Raw genomic sequence first — 18,012 nt, forward strand, 5'->3', positions numbered from 1 at the left:
GCAGCTGTACTCATCCTTCACTTTTCACAATAAGTTCGATCTCTTAGATTTCGTGTGCCGCATACACAAGGTAGAAGACGAAGTGCATGCTAATGGGACGCAATACTGCAGGATTGTGAGCTATCTGTTCAAACTACCCAGCATATATCAGACTTTTTTTGTGCTTTAAAAAAAATAATGTTTTATACATGTTGATGATGTTCTCTCTTTTTTATTGCAGGACATTTACTTGTAATTGGTCATTTTTAAATGACCTATTGCTACGTTTACTGAATACTTGCATGCTGCTGCTATGATATTTTGATCTGGAATAACAGGATGAAGCTTCACAATATGCACACAGGATTAAGGCCTGGAGACAGATTTGTCCCTTTCATGTATTATTTGTGTTGCACGATTGATATATATATATATATATATATATATATATATATATATATATATATATATATATATATATATATATATATATATATATATATGTATATATATATATATATACATACATATATATATATGTATATATATACATTTATATATATACATTTATATATTTATATATATATACATTTATATATATATATATATATATATATATATATATATATATATATATATATATATATATATATATATATACATTTTTTTCAATCAAAGGTAAAATATTTAAATTAAAAAGCATTGAATTCAAAAGAATTAGGCCTAATATTAAAATGTACTTATAGCAAATTGCTAAATGATTAATGCATCAATAAATCACCAACTTTTTGAAGCAGAAAACATGCAATAAATGAAATTCTGCCCATTTAGGAGATATGAGGTTGTTTTCACTCCCACCAATTAAAATCCAATTAAATTGGAGCATCACGTGTTGTTCCGGGTCGTCGGAATGAAAACTCTCTACATGATGCCCGTGTTGCGTTTTTGTTATCGAGCTGAAATGAGCCTGAAAGCCTCCTTTGGAGAAAACAGCAATGTTTTATGATTATGATCTGCAAATGAACTCCAGCTGTCTGATAAATGCGGTATAAAAAGAAAAAGAAAAAGATAAATACTACACTGCCAGTAATTGTTTTTAATCGTGAGTAAATGTGTGCTACTTATATGAACTATCTGCGTCCCCTCCTTATGTTTTACGACTCGTTGTCTCTATTGTTGCGCGCGCCGCTGTAACTGTAAACGGTCTGTGGTGCTCCGACATAAAACAGCCAATCTGCTGCTGATTAAAACAACACGCAGAGTTTACAGAGCAAGTGGCCGTGTGAAATTAATTCAGATTCTCTTCATTGCAAAGCCCCAAAAACCGCTCAGAAAAAGGCGGCCGGGAACACCGCAAACAGAGCTGATCATCAGGGACAGAAATAAATAAATCAGTCAGGCTTATTAGTGGTTTTCTTCCTCTGGGTTTTGGTTCACTTGTTTGTCAGATTAGGGGTTGGTTAATTTATATTTATAGTTAGAGAGTGAAGCGTTTTCCAAACAGGTCAAAGTCGTTTTATTTTTATTATATGTTTTTTTTTCCTTCATAAACATCTATATTTTTTGGGTGAACTGAATTCGTTTCCCATCAAATATTTTAACAGCCGTGACATGAAACCATGTTTGATTCACGTTTCTGTACATTTTGTCATCGAAAGAGACTCATTGTGTATTTATCCTGCGGGTGGATCTATTTGGAGTCCACCGGTGGGTTCTTGTTGGTAATAACATTATTTCGGTTACAGCAGTGACGCAATCAATGGTACAAGTGGAATTGGGTTAATTATCCAGCAGCTCAAATTAACCAGGACCAGGTTTTGTTAATTGCCAAAGCGAATTAGGCCTCGATTAAAGACCTTGTTTTACATCACAAAAAAAACAAAACATGAAACCAGTTACATCTATTTCTCTATTTTCTGTCGCTTCACAGTTGAACCGACAGTGAGTTCAAAGGTCAGTTGATGTGGAGGTGAAGCTCGGGCTCGTCCAGATGGCGGAGATTTTTTTTCAGGAGAACTTGATTTGGGTTTCTTTTCTTTTTTTCTTCTTCTTCTCTTTCTTGCCTGTCGGACTTCTCAGGTTTCACGGTCTCTCTCGGCCTGTCGGAGGACGCCAGCGCCACATAAATCACACTTTACTTTATAAACCCTGCTCTCTGAAGTCCGGCCCAACACACACGCGCACACACACACACTCCCCTATGGAAATGTATTTCTAATGTAGAAGCCATTTCTGCCGATGCCTTAATCTCCACTGCCTGTATCTTCTCATCTTTCTTTGTCATAATCCAGAGTACTTTTCTTTTCGCAGGAGACCTCCTCTGAGGAGTTGCACAATCATTATTACCACCTCCCTTTTTTTAAACGAAGCAGTGAGGTGGATCATGTGGAAATGTAGAGGAGCATAAACACCCTCATGTTCAGTTGGCACTATTCTTTGCTGCTTTTCATCTAAACGAGTAGTAGCTCCTACAATATCAATAAATAAATAAATACCATAATGAGAAATCTACTCCAGTAATATCAGTATTCAAAATACTTTACTTAATATACATCTCTGCATTTAAAATATCAAAAGCAAACGTAGGCATTATGAAAAATGGCCCTTTTTTAAAAAGTTTTTTTACATTGTAGATGTTTGTTACTATTGATGTAATAACATAGGCAGCATTTGAATGTTGAAGTCGGTCGAGGTGGGACCCAATCGTATAAATCCAGAACTCCTAAAATTGTATTTTCTCAAAAGTGGAAACAAAACTAAAAAAGGTTTGACAGCATAATGCAGGTGGCTGCAGAACAATTATGAAGAAGAAAAACTTGAACAAGTTGATCTGCATTGATAGTCTGGAATATAATATAATTAATCTCCTTTTTTTTTTTTAGAACTATATGGACTTGTGAGATCAAATGAGAACCTCAACAGTACTTCATGCTTAAGTTACATTCCACCAGTGGCTGTTGTGCAAACGACATAATTCAGTCCTTCTTCATTGGAACGTCTAGATAATTTGGTCAAATCTGACCTGAAGTCTGCTCCGGGGGACTTCAAACGTTGACCTTGGAGGTTGTGTGCGGACGGGACGGTGGTCACTCTCCCGCTCTGAGCGTCTACCTACCAACTAATTAAGAGAGCTGCTTTTACGGCCTCCCCTTCAGACGGCCAGATGTGACCGGAGCGCTGTAAAATCTCAAAGCGGTTTACAGAAACACTTACTGCACTTAAAAAAAAAAAAAGAAAACGACTTTTAAAAGCGACGAGTCCCAAAGTGCCCGGGAAACATTCCTTCCAGCACCACAAGCTCCAGTTCTGCAGATAACTCATTATTTAATACGCTTAAAATGACTGACATGAGGACAACATGCACCAGGGGAAATGTTTTTTTTTTAAAGAGTTTATTTTAGTAAAAAAAAAAAGCAAAAAAGATACTGTACATGTATATCTAAATATCACATCTTTAAATATTTATTTAATTTAAATAACTATTTATATTCATGTCAATTGGTTAACATACATACAGGTCCACATCAGATTATTGTTGACACATTGTGCAGCCGGAGAAAGTAAACTGCAGAATGGCATGCAGCTGGAAGTACACACATAAACAGGTATTATCTTACCATATGCAGCTGGAAGTACACACATTAACTGGTATTATCTTACCATTCAGGAAGCCCGCTGCTCCTCAACTGCACTGACAAGGCGAGAATTAGCTTTGAGAAACGCGAGCCCAGGGCCGGCGGACATGTTCGTCTACAACATACAAGACGGGAGGGTTCGTGTTCAGAAACAGAAACGGAACCGTGCCTCCTTCCAGAAAGTAAGCCGGGCCGATCTCACTGCTGCCGCAAAGAGACAACAATCCACCGCGTTCATCGTTTGAATACAACCTTCGCTCGGAAGGATGATTCATGCGAGTGATGTTTTATCCACGGGCGCGGACGCTATTAAAAATATACTTGATTTACTCTGCAGCTGAATAGGATCTGGGTCTGATCCTGCAGGTACACACATAGTGAGGGCTGAGTGTTGATCGCAACCTGCCGATATCGTACTCAAGTTTACCAAAATAAATATGTATTTTACTACTTTTCATACTTACCCCAACACCTTTCTACATTTAACAAAAGAAGCTTAGGTTCTCAAATGTTAAATGTGGTCTCAACACAAGAAGCCTTATAAGAAGATCTCCTTTATAAAGTCTAAAACTGTCAAAGTTTTGATTTAAATCAGATCAGAAAATCAGCACATATAGATTGCTGAACCAGATAGTATCAACTTTGGATACTTGACAGTTTTTTGATATATACACCACTAATCAGCAACAGCAAATGTCTTTTGGACACGCAATACCACCCAGATTGTGTTTTTTCTAAACATAATAAATGCAATGTACAAATCTGCACCGCTACAACCGTTCTCCCCCGATCCCAATCCAAACGCTCTCTTTTACCCGCCACCTAACTTTCAAATTTGTGAAAGCTACTTCACTGTTGGAGCTCGTGGGGACAAATGCGACGAGCCCTTTGTTAAGGTCACATGTCGTCTTAAAACAGTCAACCGGTCACAGGACGCGCTTCCTTTTCCATAAAAAACCAGGGAATAGACGTTGGACCAGCCCTGGACGTTACGGCGTCGAGGATCACGTCCTCTGGCTGAGGGAATTGCTGGAAAACATTACTGCGTTACTCGAGTCCCGACAGTGCGGCACATGCGCTAATATTTTACTGAGCCTCAGGAGGCAGCGACTCCACCCAGAACAGAGTTTTCTAGAGTCTGACCGTCGTGTTCGGTCGTCGGTGCTTCAGTCGTCGGTGCTTCAGTCGTCAGGTGGAGCTCCTGCCGGTCGCCCCCTCCTTTCTCCTCCATCACAGTCTCCTCCTCGGCGGGTCGACCGTCGTTGGTTGATCGCACCGCTCCCTCCGGATCCGCCACCGAGCCGTTTGCCCATTTCCCGTCACTCTGCGTCTCCACGTAGTTTTTAATCTTCTTCTCCTCCTCTTCCTCCTCTCTCTGCTTCTCCAGCTCTTCCTCGGTGGCCTGAAGCTGCAGCTGCTGCATGAGCTCCTCCAGCTTGTGGGCTTTACGCAGCTCGTTCTGCTGGATGATGGCGCAGAGGTGCTCCGTCAGCTGCTCCTTTACCTCCGTCTTCTTGTGCAGGTCCAGCTTGGCCGTCACGTACTCCACTTCCGCCCTCTCGTACCGCTTTCTGAGAAAAATATACACCGGGACGATTTGAAAGAAAACTTAAAACAGAAACTAAATAAAGTCAGTGCACAATTTTTCACTTACACTCTGCAGAGTATCTCACATACGATTAATAACCTTCATTGTGTGACAGTAGGGGTGGTTGATTTCATTTACAATATTTGATGCAACAAATAAAAGTACTCCCGTCTGCATTCCTCACCTGCTGAATATGCCGAGTGCGCATCATGCAACATCTTCCTCTTCTAACTCCTGCTTTTTTGTGTTAAAGAAGACGGAAATAAGATAATTCTAATTTGCTCAAGACAGAAATCATCCAGCAAATGTATTAAAGATCAGAGACAACACGTCTGACTGATATTAAATCCAAAAACACCGAGGAGCTCGGTTAGTTGTAGTGCAGAAAGGATTTGTCAATGAACTGATTAGTTTAATTGTTAATCGATTATCATGTCATTGTTTCAATTATTCACAAAGCAAAACATAAATAAAAAATATTATCTTTTTCCAGCTTCTAAAATGAGGATTTTCTTTTCTATAATCTATATCCCTTTATAATCGTTTATGTATTTAAGTTTAGATTTCTATGGAAGACAAATTGACAATATGAAGATGTTACTGTTAAGATCTTTCATCAGTATTTTTGGAACAAATACAAAAGTGATCAGACCAATTGATTGATTGATTGATTGATTGATTGAGTCTGAATCGCCCTGCTTGGGTTTTTAACATTAAACTTGTTTGGTACGGCCTGAAATATGAGTATCATAACCTACAGACAATTGGCAGAATCAGAATATTTAGCATTTTAAAGCTTTGGCTTCTTTTGATGAATGTGGGATTGTTTTGGTAGAAAAACATACATACATACATAAAAACAAGCATCGTTTTGGTATCTGTTTGAAAACTAAGGTATTATAATGGTATAACAACCCCGCAGCTCCTCCTACAATGTCTGGATGCAGAAACATTGTTGGAATTGTGAAGAACAGAACAGCACATGCTGTTTAGAAACATTGTGGTAACTAAACAGATGATGTCAAACATTTCCCCTCGGGGGATTTTACGTTGTACCTCAGCAAAACCTCAACAATTGATTATATCAACAGAATCGTAACAGAATCCAGCATCATGACTATGTGAAGGTCAGGTCCTCTTCCTGTTATACAAACATCTGTAATGAACGGTGTTCATCGTGAACAAGAGGCTGTCAAACTGATTCATGGATCAATGTTGGTAGAAAAAGGATAAAACACGTTATAAAACTATTCAGTCTTTATACCTTCTGTGACTGCTGTGGAAGTTCAATGCGGCTGAATAACAAGTAACATGCATATCATTTGAATGTTATATTGAGCGTTTAGATGTTATCCTGCTTCATTAGTTTCTGTAAGTAAAAGCAAAGTGAAAGACTCCCCAGGGGGGGGTTTACATGAGTACTGGTACCAAGCTGCAGGGGGCAGCATTTACAGTGGATGTAGGCTGCGTTACCTGGTCACTTAGCTTTGTTAAAATCTAAGAGCTCACAGTGCTGTTTAGTTCCATTTCAGTTATTCAAATCAGAGTGACTGGTTTGTCTTTTAAATACAAATGTGAATTTATAAAATCCTGAAAGCTTAGTGGCCATTTATTTACACATGTCTTATTGTTGCTGATGTTCCAGCAGTGAACCAACTCATCTGTCCACGTGTTGAAGTGTCCTCGGGTGAGACAATCTGCCCTAAACATTTCAACATAAATTGACATTAACTTGATTAGTGGAGCTGTCGCGTCTCCATTAAAGTCTGTGAGTTAAATTTCAACTGTGGCAGGTCGTTAACTCTTTTACTTCCAGCTATGTTCAGGGCCCTGTTCACTGTGTGATTCTGGTCTGTCCCTGACGAGAGTTCACAATTCTCAGAGAAACGTGGTGAAATATTATCTGGTGGTTAATTCAAAATAGGGGCGCTACATCTGGATCAAATTCAAAGAGTTTCAAACATGAGAGCACGGTGTGTAGGGGCTTTTGGGAATACTATTAGATATAGGAGCTACTTGTGTATTACAAGGTGCATCAACGAGGACATGTATACACGCTTAGCACCAGAGGAGAAAGGTGTTTGGGATTGGTCTGACCGGATTCCTCAATTGTTTACAGGCACAAAATATTCCATTTTTTGCTTGTATTCCCAAAAAAGAAAAAACTCCTAATAAGCAGTTTATATGGCTAATGAAAATTAATATTTCACAATATTGTGGAGACTTTGCACTGTGCATTATTGTACATTTAAATCATAAGATAAGAACAATTCACTTCTTGTAATTTCTCATTTCCTCGTGTTGTCTCTCTACCTGGCAGCGGAGTAGTCCCAGCTGGCTTGTTCTATCTTTCCTCTCAGGATGCCGATATCATTGGACACCATGTCATCGAGGGCCTGGAGCTCCCTCTGGATCCTCTTCAGCTTCACAGCCTCTGCCTGAGTCTGTTTGGACCTGGACAATGACAAACTCTTGAGTTAAATGTCACCTTTCAGCCCTAATTTTGTTTTTTACTTTCCTTACAACGTGTTTCTCACTGCAGTACCAAGACAGCCGTGCTTACTTCTCAGCAATCGTTTTTGTCAGCAGAGCTTTCTTGCGCTTATTCCTCTCTTCGATTATCTTTTGCCCCTGCTGTAGTTGTTCCAGACGCGTCTTTTCCCGTCTGTGATCAAACACAGAGAGAATTTAACACACAGAAATGCGGAACAAATACAAAACTAAAAACTAAATCCACACTAAGAAAGGAGTGTTGTGTCTGATGCCAAAGACACATCAAAACAAATATGTACTTTAAACAGCGGTGTGACTAAAAGTTAATACAATTAAAACAACGTATAACATTCACCATGATGCAACATGAACCTTGAATTGCGTGGAAATGGTTACATTTGTGGTGCAACACATGCTTATTTCATAATAAACGGTACATAAAATATCAGCATCAGTGACAAATCTATATCTGTACATGTTCAGATTTCAGAATATCCCCCAAAAAACACTCCTTCAGTGTTGTCGCTTGTGTGATTATTGATTGAGTGACATCTCCTCAGTGTCTCTCTCTGTCATCTCATCAGTCAGCTTCCTTTGGTCATAGATGAAAGAGAGAGACACTGACTTGTTCTACTAATGTTTGCACAGGGAACGATATGAAACCAAGGTCAACGCCTGAACATTAAAGCAGCACAACTACAGGGAGACTGGATTAAACACTCACAATAAGTCACTAGCTTCAACAATAGTAGTCACAACGCAGGACAGACTCTTTTTTTTGTTTACAGCCAATGACATCCCAATAGTGAGTACGATATATATATAAAAAAAGTATATACTAACAGTGCCACCTCTTGTTTCTCCAGCTCTTTAACGGCCGGGGTCTCCTCCTCTAGAGGCTTCATCTCGGTGGGTTTGTGCGGCTCCCCGTGTCTGACAGCCGGAGCTCCTGCTGGAGGGGCTGCGGGCTGAGGCTCGGGATCTTTCGGCGGCGGCTTGGTGAGCTGTTGCTCGGGTGGAAGGCAGAGAGCCGCGGCTCCAGCGCTCTTTTGAGCGACTACCTGAAGGGCCCTGTCCCGCTGTAGCTGCTGCCGACTCCGGTTGGCCGGAACCGGTTTCCGCCCTCGGGCTGCCGCTGCGGGCATCGCTGCGTCTGTTATTACAAAAGATGCAAAGGTTTTTACTCTTAGTGAAAATTGTGTTTAAAAACAAGCCAACAACGAGAACAGAGAGAGAGACGTCAACTTGTCCGGCTAACACTAGCATTAGCTGTATGAAGTGTTACCTTGCTGCTGCATCTTCCGAAGCTCCGACTCAGAAAAACCGGCCCAGCCGCTCATTTTACAGCGTCACACCGTCAATGCCTCAAAAACACAGCGTAAATTATGCATATAGAACATATATGGGCCTACTGGCTTAAGATAATCATTCTAAACTACTAAATATAAAGTCAAACTCTATGAAGCTCTAACTGCCGCCGCCATCTTTGTTTATTGATGCCACGTCAAGGACCCCAAAAGACCAGAGAAGTAGATGTTCCAGATATTGCCTGAATAAAAAATAAAAAAACACTTAACGCTAACGTGAAATATAAATGAATAAATACACATTTGATCTTATACAGTTATAGAACTTTTGTGTACATTTTAGAATAATTTGAGTTTGTTATGCATCGTTCTGTACGTACATTTTACTTTGGCGGTGACAATGCATAAGGCATTTATTGTGGTGTACCTCATACTAGCTCCACAGAACTGTACACAGCTTCTGATATTCCAAATTGTGTAGGTGTTGATTTAAGTTTCCATCCGATTTCTGCAAACTGTTTCATGCACTGCCTCGCCCAGGTCTTTTCTTGTAGATGGACTACAAGGCAGAGAACAATTTATATCATATTTTTTTGTTGACTTTAATGTGACTACTCTCTGTCTCATAAAAAAAAAAAAGAATTATCTAAAGCGGATTTACTTTAAACATGTAAGAATAAGGAAGAGGGTAGCAAAACAAATTGGCCTTGAATGTGTATATCGTTGGAATTTCTTGTTACACGACCAGCAAAACAGCACCGTCTTAAACAAGTCTGGCGATGGTGTTACTTCAGGTACAGCGGTGAAGATGAAATAGGATCAAGGAAGGCTGCATGGTTTGAGGATAGTAGCTTGAGCTTCCAACACAGAGGTTTACAGAGTAAACAGGATTTTACAGCTGTCACTCATCTTCCATCTCCATGATAATCAGGTAAAGTAGAGGTACATAGCTCACATTACAAAGTAATTCATCATTAAGTGTGTGCTTGCACGTATTTAAATGGTGGAAGCACTTTTTTTCCTAAATGCCCTGGATGTTTTTGCTGTGTAGCCTCTGCACCATGTTGTACCAATCGAGGTATATGAGGGCTACATGTTTTCACACAGTGCTATTGTCAGTCTTAACATTGCCTTGAAACAGGTTCCACCATTTATCACTTGTTTAGGTTACACTTAAAAATTATGTCTGACTTTTAATCTGGTTTTGCAAGCTACCCAGAAACCCGTAAAGTGTTTCATTCTTGTCATGTCATGTGCTTTCCTTGTGAATATCGCCTATAAATTCATACAAATTGACAGCAGGCGTATTATGCTTGGTGAGTCAGCTGTGGAGGTGGAGTCTATGGACAGGAAACAGAACCGAAGGTATTTCTGAGTCCATATGATTTGATTGTGGCTTCCTTACCGCTGTTATTCAGCACACACCATCACACGCTGCCTTCGTTCACCTCTATATTCCATCATTGCGTCATTTTATAATTGACTTTGTCTCCTCGTTTCTTTCCGTAATTGGTCAAGGTACAGACATAAAAGTGTGTCTTTATAACCTTGGCTGCACTGAGGAGTCGAAGCGATGCAAAAACAATGACCTCTGCTTGCCAACTAATAAAAACTGGCCTCCACATCGTTGTTTTTGCATCTGGGGGCCAATTATGTGCAAGTTAAAAGGCAAAACACCTCAGGAGGGCATAAATCGCTGGCAGAGTGGAGACAGGGCCAGGCATGGAGGCCAGATGGAAGGGAGACAACCGGAGCGTGTTTTGCTGCCGCGGCGTCGGGTCGATGATGGGACGGCCTTGGATCCCTGATTAGTGAGCGCCAGAGGGGACCACATGGCTCATTACTGGGGTGACCTGTGGAGGCACATCAGGGCGAGAGGTGGGGTGAGAAGAAGTGTATGATTCCCCTCGGTAGGAAAGGGTGGAACTGATAGGAGAGAAGGAGGTTACCGCGATGACTGAGCACAGTTCAGAAGTTCAGCGTGTCAGATATGTTGTCCACGTGTGTCGAGACGAGTCTTTTAAGAACCAGAGAAAGTTCATCCTCTCTGTTACACAGGAAGTGGACATTTGATGCAAAATACGTAAATCAACACATACGTTTGGCGCTATTCTGTGCAAGGAATGGGAATTTAGGTGATATATCTTTGTGAGGATTGACTGCTCGTGGCGGTGGATGATTTAACACGAGCAGTAAGCGTGCACATCACCTATGCCCCCCCCGTGCGCTCGGTGAAGCCCTAAAGCCCGGGGTGCTCAATCAAACAGGAAGTGCTGTGAAAAATAAACAGCCAATCTGAGGAGACATGCATCAGAGAGTCAGAGCCTGAACCAAATTGAGGATGATTAGGGGTCAGGCCGTCGCCGAGGCTCTGAGCTGGAAGCTGGAGGAAGTTCTAATTGCTGTTTTAAAAAAAAGGGTCTACATGCCGGGTCCACGCTGACCCCCGCCCCAGTCAGAGCGCCTCCCTCTCCCCCTTAGCTGCTGCTCTGAATTTGTTCTTTAATTTCCATCCCTGACCTCTCGTCCCGCCATCTGCAGCCGGTTTGCAGCGCCGAGCAGCGGCCTGACATCATGCACGCTGTTTCCCTTTATCTCTAACTCTCTTCCCCCTCAGCGTCTGTCCCTCGATTGTCCTGTGTATTTCTCCAACCTCCCTGTTCACTCTAGACAAGAAAGCGCTGCTTTGTCATCTCTTTTTTTCTTCTTTTGCTTCGTCAGGATTTTGTATTGAGCACATTAGTATTTTTGACAGCTTTCGGATCTTGAGTACAATTTGCACCAAAGTCAGGGTACCATGTGTTATAATCCCCAGGCAAAAAAATCGCATTGTTGTCAGCATGAAATCCCAGGAAGAAAGTGATTATTATGATTATTCCTGTGGTAATCTTTAAATCACAGGAAAACCTTCAACTCAAACTCGAACAATCTTTGGTGTTGATGAGGTTAAAGTGTACACAAAACTACAGATATCATCACTTAATTCTGCTAAAGCCAACGGCTGTCCCACCACAGAATAAGGGCCTCTCTTGAGCTGCTCTACCATCATCACCATTTCCTCTAGACTTGGCTCTCAGTCGCGCCAACCTCACGTCAAGCCCTCTTACTGTTCTTGGAGAGTGTCCCTGATCCATCTGAACAGAGGTCTGTGCTGCAGACTCTGAGGAGTCTCACCTGTAAGGGGGAGAAACAGGACAAAACATTGCCTCTCTGTCTCACCTGCCTCCACCCCTCTGTTTCCCCTGGCAGTCCGTTCGATGTGCGGGTCCTTTTGAACGCACCGGTGATCTCTTTGGACAGCGATCAGGCTTTCAACGCAGGCCTTTAACAGTCTGACGCCCAGACGTTCAGCTGCAGCCTCGGCAGCTGGCAGGGCGGACAGGGTGCAAGTCAGTCTGGAGTCGGGCTGTCAGTTTGCGTTGAGATGGAAAATACAAGCAGTTAGATAAGACAGACACTCAGACACAGAAAAAAGAGGGCAGGAGTAGAACAAAAGGACACATGGGAAGTACTATAAGTGGAAAAAGAAAATCAGCTCGGAGGCATACAGACCCCTCCATCCATCACAGGGATCTCAAACAAACTGCAAATGTGAACTCTCTTTGGGATCTTTGGTTTCTTACCGAGAGTCAGATGAGAAGATGGACACAATTATTCTCTCTGGGTCCTGTACAGAGATCAATACCAGCGTAGCCCGGAAATGGCCTCACTTGATCAAAGTGTCTCCTATCAACTCCCAGTTGCATCTTGTAAATATAACTTGGCTGCCTGTTCTCATCCAAAAAGATGTTGTCGAACTATGTTTCATGTCAAGCAGCCTCTTGTAGTCTGCTGTCACTGAGAGGCAAAGTCAACAGAGCAAACAAGATGCAACCTCCGGTAGTCATTTTTGAGTTTGAGTTGGTCGGTATAACTTTCAGAGGCTAGCAGTCTCCTCCTGCTGCTAGCATTTGTGCTAAGCTAGGATCAACACAACTTGGACTACTATTTCTTGTCAGGTTTGGTATCATTGTGCCTGTAAAAAACAAAAAAATTGTGCTCAACAGTATCGTTATAGCTGGTGATGTTGCACAGATGTACGATTGCCAGACACACTAGTGACTTTAAGTTCAAGTCAAAGAAACAACAGATACCATGTGAATAAATAAATTGTAGGTGTTGGTATGTGTACTTTTTTGGTCTTTTTTATGCTGCGTCCACACTAAAGACGTTTTGAATTTGACACGCGAGTAGATTACATGCAAAGTCAATGCGCAGACGACGCCACGCCCCCTTTCGGGCGAGTAACATTCGCAACGCGTTTGGTGTGAACGCATCATTATTGTCGAGCGAGTGAACTGACGCGGTAAACGCGGCGCGAATATTCGCAGCTTTTGGTGTGAACGTAGCATTTAGACAGAGCCAAGCAAGCCGTTTTCCCTTGGATCCAGTCTTAATGCTAAGCTAGGCTAACCATGTCCTGACTCCAGCTCTTCGCTGAACACACAGACGCGAGATTTACATCGATCACACTCTCAGAAGTAAAGCCAATATGCATACCCAATTACTTATTTTGATTAAATTTGTACTGTATTTAATTCTTTGGAGCTGTTATTAAAGCCCCACAAACACTTGTGCCTTCTCCGGGATCTGTGATTAATTAAAACGACTGGGAGCTGGAGACACTTGCTGATGAAGGCAGGTTATTGGCCGATCAGTGGGAGTGTTTTGACTTTGAATTGACCCTGGCTGAACCTGACTAAACCGAGTGAGAAAGTTTGGGACTTTTTAAACATGCAATCACACGTGATGACAACCGATTCATTAGGCCTCGAGCTTTGCCCAGAAAGTCCCCATAAAAAGACCTTGATCGAAGTCTCGTTGAAGCTCGTTAGGAGGGAAAATGTGGTCTCGCACACCAGAGCTCAAATAAAGACGCAGCTGTCTCCAGCATGGCCTCGAACAATTTGGCCGCCGAATCAGATTCTTAATCAAATTATTTTTAGCTATGGCACATTTAATCCGCTGTTGTTTTATTCATTAGCCATTCCACGAATTTATTGTGGCTCTGGCGGCCTCGCAGTCTCTCATCTCAGCCATTTCCCAGAGTGTAACACACACACACATCTGTTCCCAATTAAGGAGAGGGAGAGAATGCCTAGCAGCCTCTGGCATAGGTACATTGTGAACAGTGGTGCCCCATCTCCCCTGGAGTTTCTGGTAGTTTTCAGCTGTATACAAGCTCTCACTCAGCTCCTTTGCCACACCCTTATTACCAGATTTCATTAGGAGGGAAACAGAATGAACAGGAGTTGTGGATTTGGGTTTTTTCTGGCAGCGCTGGAGGTAAGGAGCCCCCACTGAGACCAGAGTTAAGATTTATGACACAGAAATGCAGAGTTAATCATATTAAACCTAAGTATGTGTCGTGTTTGTGGATATGAAAAGCAATAATGACTCATTGTTCAAAAAATAAAAATAAAAAAAGCTGTTATAATTATGCTAATGTATGACCTTTCCTTGTTCAGCCTTTTTATGTACTTCATTAACAATTACATTAAACTGATTAGATTTTTTAATTTTTTTATCTGATTTTATCAGGATTACTGGATTGGAGATATAAAACAATACAATCGGTTGAGACAAGGGGTCCTGCTTCACTGCAACTAGACTAATAGAAAGCATTCCTGTACATAAGCTTTTATTAAAGGTAGAACCCCGGTTGGTGAAAGATCCTCGTTGTTGTTTTGTCTTTGAAACATCTGTTGGGATTTGAAAGCGTTTTAAATTGTTTTGATTTCTTGTAGAGAGAATGAGCAGGCTGGAAAGATTTAAAATAAATGATGAGAAACATCATGAAGTGAATCCAAGAGAATGAACGTTTTGATGTAGATGAACTCTCAACAGACCAGAACCACAACCACCATCACACACGTAAGACATTCCTCCCAACCCGAAGCAGACTGGAGGAAATGTCCACACTTTCACACTATGTTTCAGAACATGTCCTGAACTTCCCAAAATAATAATAATAATAATAATTACGTCAATAAAATCTACCCACTGTGCCCTCACTCTTCAGATCGTCTTTACCATAACGGTCTTAACTTCCCAAAATGTCCTAGCTTTGCACACATGTCCTATAATATTCCAAAATGTCCTCACTTTCCAATTGGTTTTCCAAAATTTCCAAATGTGTCCTCAATTTCTTTCCTCTTGGGAATATCCTCACTGTGTCCCTATGTTTCCCAATATATCCACATTTCATAATATGACGCCAAAAATCCCCAAACATACCCACTATGTCCTTCCTTTTCCCCAAAAAGGGTCTCGCTATCAACAATGCCTTTACTTTACAAAAACATCCTGACATTCCAAAAAGGTCTTCACTTTCCTTAAACGTCCTCACTTTGTCTTCACATTCCCAAAGTGTTCTGACTTTCCGAAAATGTCCCCTAAATATATGTGTGCATGGAAAACCTGCACGTCACATTAGACAAAAGCCAGATGGATGCAATGTAAATGAAATGCAAAATTAGAAATAGAAATAGAAAAGCAAGCATCCACTCACTTTACCAGAAGCACAATATAAAATTACACAAACTACATATGTTTTCTAATTAGTCCATTCTATTTGGTCTTACACGCATTTCATGTAATTTACAGCAACACTTTTCACTTGTATTATATTGTAACTTAATTGAGTATTTTTCATGTTGCCTCATTACTGGTTGTAGCTTCCATAAAGGAGAACGTCGTCCACAGCTGCTACTTGCTGAACACATATCCGAAAATGGTATCTGAGGAGCTAGTATGGAGGGTACAATGTGAATTGTCTCTCTCTCACACTCACACACACACTCACACACACACACACACACACACACACACTGATTAAGACATCTTCCCACAAACACACAGTTAATCAGATCCAGGGACCGACTCGTCGAGCTATTCCCCTCAGAAACCACCTCCATATTGTGTGGGCCTGATTCTAAACATCCCGACGCTTTTGACTCTGGGTGACGGATTCCCATCGTAGGCCAGCTGATACTGCGGGACTGGGAACATGGTGGTCTGATGCCATGGGAACCAATGACGAAGATAAGCGCACACACACACACACACACACACACACACACACACACACACACACACACACACACACACACACACACATATTCACACTGGTACACAAACCAACTGCACCAGGACTCCTGTTGATATCACTCAAAGTACTCATCATGCATGCTTGTGCTACACTTTAAAATACAGTGTGTGTGTGTGTGTGTGTGTGTGTGTGTGTGTGTGTGTGTGTGTGTGTGTGTGTGTGTGTGCACATTTAGTCAACGTTCATTCATGGAGTTGGATGCTAAAATCTGTTTGTGACAAAGCCAAGAGGACAACGGAAACAGAATGAAAGCAGGACGTGACCTTGTGGTTCAGTTTGTTTTTCATATGTCATGTATTACATTTCTAATTGTAGGAAGTCTTTAGGAAGGTAGTTGCCGTCTCGTCCTACCTTCTTTAGATGTCACAAAAATCGTCAATCAGCATTGCAGCCCACGTCTGATTGTTTCAACGATCCAAACAGTCAAGTTTAATGACTGCAGTTTCCCTGGTTTGGGAAAAACAATCGAGCTTTGCAGGCCACGTTTAGAATGAGAATGTTTCTGTATTTGAGAAGCAGCTCCAGAACAATGGCGTACATTGTTCTGGAGCTGCTTCTCCCAAACTTTCTGTCAACTGAAAATGAGGGCAAAATGCCCACCCCTCTGCCTAAGAAACAACACAATAACAGACTAAACAAAGTAGACCAAAAAAAAAGAAGCATATTCACAAAAGAAATTGACCTTAACCCAAAGGAGGTTTGGGAAAAGGGAAAACACTTCTGGCTCAGAAGCAGCTATTTGCTCCTGAGACACACATGACATGACGTGAAGTGGTGTTGTTCAGTTATCATGTGAGGAAATGATAATTCCCTTTGGGGGAACGTGCTTTAAACAGTTCTTGCAGTCGCACACAAATAGACAGCTGAGTAATTTGATTTATGCCGCTTGTTTATCTAATTTGAGTTACAGCCTCATAAATGTATCTGCTGTCGCCACCGCAGCAGCTTTTCTGAACGCCCGTCTAAACGTATTCACGCAACGAGCCGTTTGAAATCCGAGGCCAAGCGCCTTCATCAGTGTGTTTGTTGGTGTTGATCGTTTCTCAAAGAGATTCTCCCTCTAGGTCTCTGTCTCTGGGTGACATGATCCTCCGACACCACATCAGAGCCCTGCCGCTGTTACATGTCCCACATTTAACGTAAACACGAGGGGTTGCCATGGGGAGGCTGGCAGGGCTGCCCGTTGTTGCCCACTTTCTTTCCCATCATCATCATCATCATCATCATCATCATCATCATCATCAGGCACCTCAAGTGTTACGCAACACTCTGCTTTGCGTCGCAGTGCCCGCCAGACGACCCTTACTTTCTTTATTTGGGTCCCAAACTTCCCAAACTGACAGAGCGGCTCTGGTGTGATCTCGCCCCTTTTTGTGGAAAGAGACGCTCTTTGTGCCGATGTGACCCGAGCTGACTCCATCGCATGCTTTCGCTCATTAGACCTGTCCGCGCTGTTTGAAAATGTCTTTTATGTGTCACAGTTATTTTCCACGCTTTGTATTTTCTCATTGTTTTCTCAAAGAAGTCCCAAACAACAAAATCTTTCACCAGCATCTGGCACAAACATGGTGCGTTCCTCTTTGTTGGTCTCTCAGCAGTATGAGGCTTTGTTCCCTCTGTGATCTTATTATTACTATTATTTCAATTTGAAATGCAGCCAATCGCACAAAACAGGTGTCGTCAATAATGTGGTTCACTATCATGCATCATATGTTTCTTTGCCAATGCATATACAAAGCAACTCAGATGAGCATTTTGCTGAACTTTTGTTGACTTTGTTGAAATGCAAAACAGCTTTTAAATGGTAAATAACAAAACTGTGAATTATTCAAGCTGACAAAGTGACCACTCAGCCCACAT

General features: G+C 41.5%; 1 protein-coding gene across 1 annotated transcript; it reads right to left on the reverse strand.

Moving 5' to 3' along the window:
* Positions 1-4,347: 4,347 nt before the first annotated feature.
* On the reverse strand, positions 4,348-9,035 carry gorab (golgin, rab6-interacting; the record flags this gene model as incomplete). The annotated part of the gene is made up of 5 exons (XM_079220741.1): positions 4,348-5,185; positions 7,516-7,656; positions 7,766-7,867; positions 8,539-8,848; positions 8,981-9,035. The coding sequence occupies 5 exons, from the start codon at positions 9,033-9,035 to the stop codon at positions 4,711-4,713; spliced, it is 1,083 nt and encodes a 360-aa protein (XP_079076867.1). The 3' UTR covers positions 4,348-4,710.
* Positions 9,036-18,012: the final 8,977 nt, after the last annotated feature.

Source organism: Taurulus bubalis, assembly GCF_910589615.1.
Source record: "Taurulus bubalis genome assembly, chromosome: 7".
NCBI lineage: Eukaryota > Metazoa > Chordata > Actinopteri > Perciformes > Cottidae > Taurulus > Taurulus bubalis.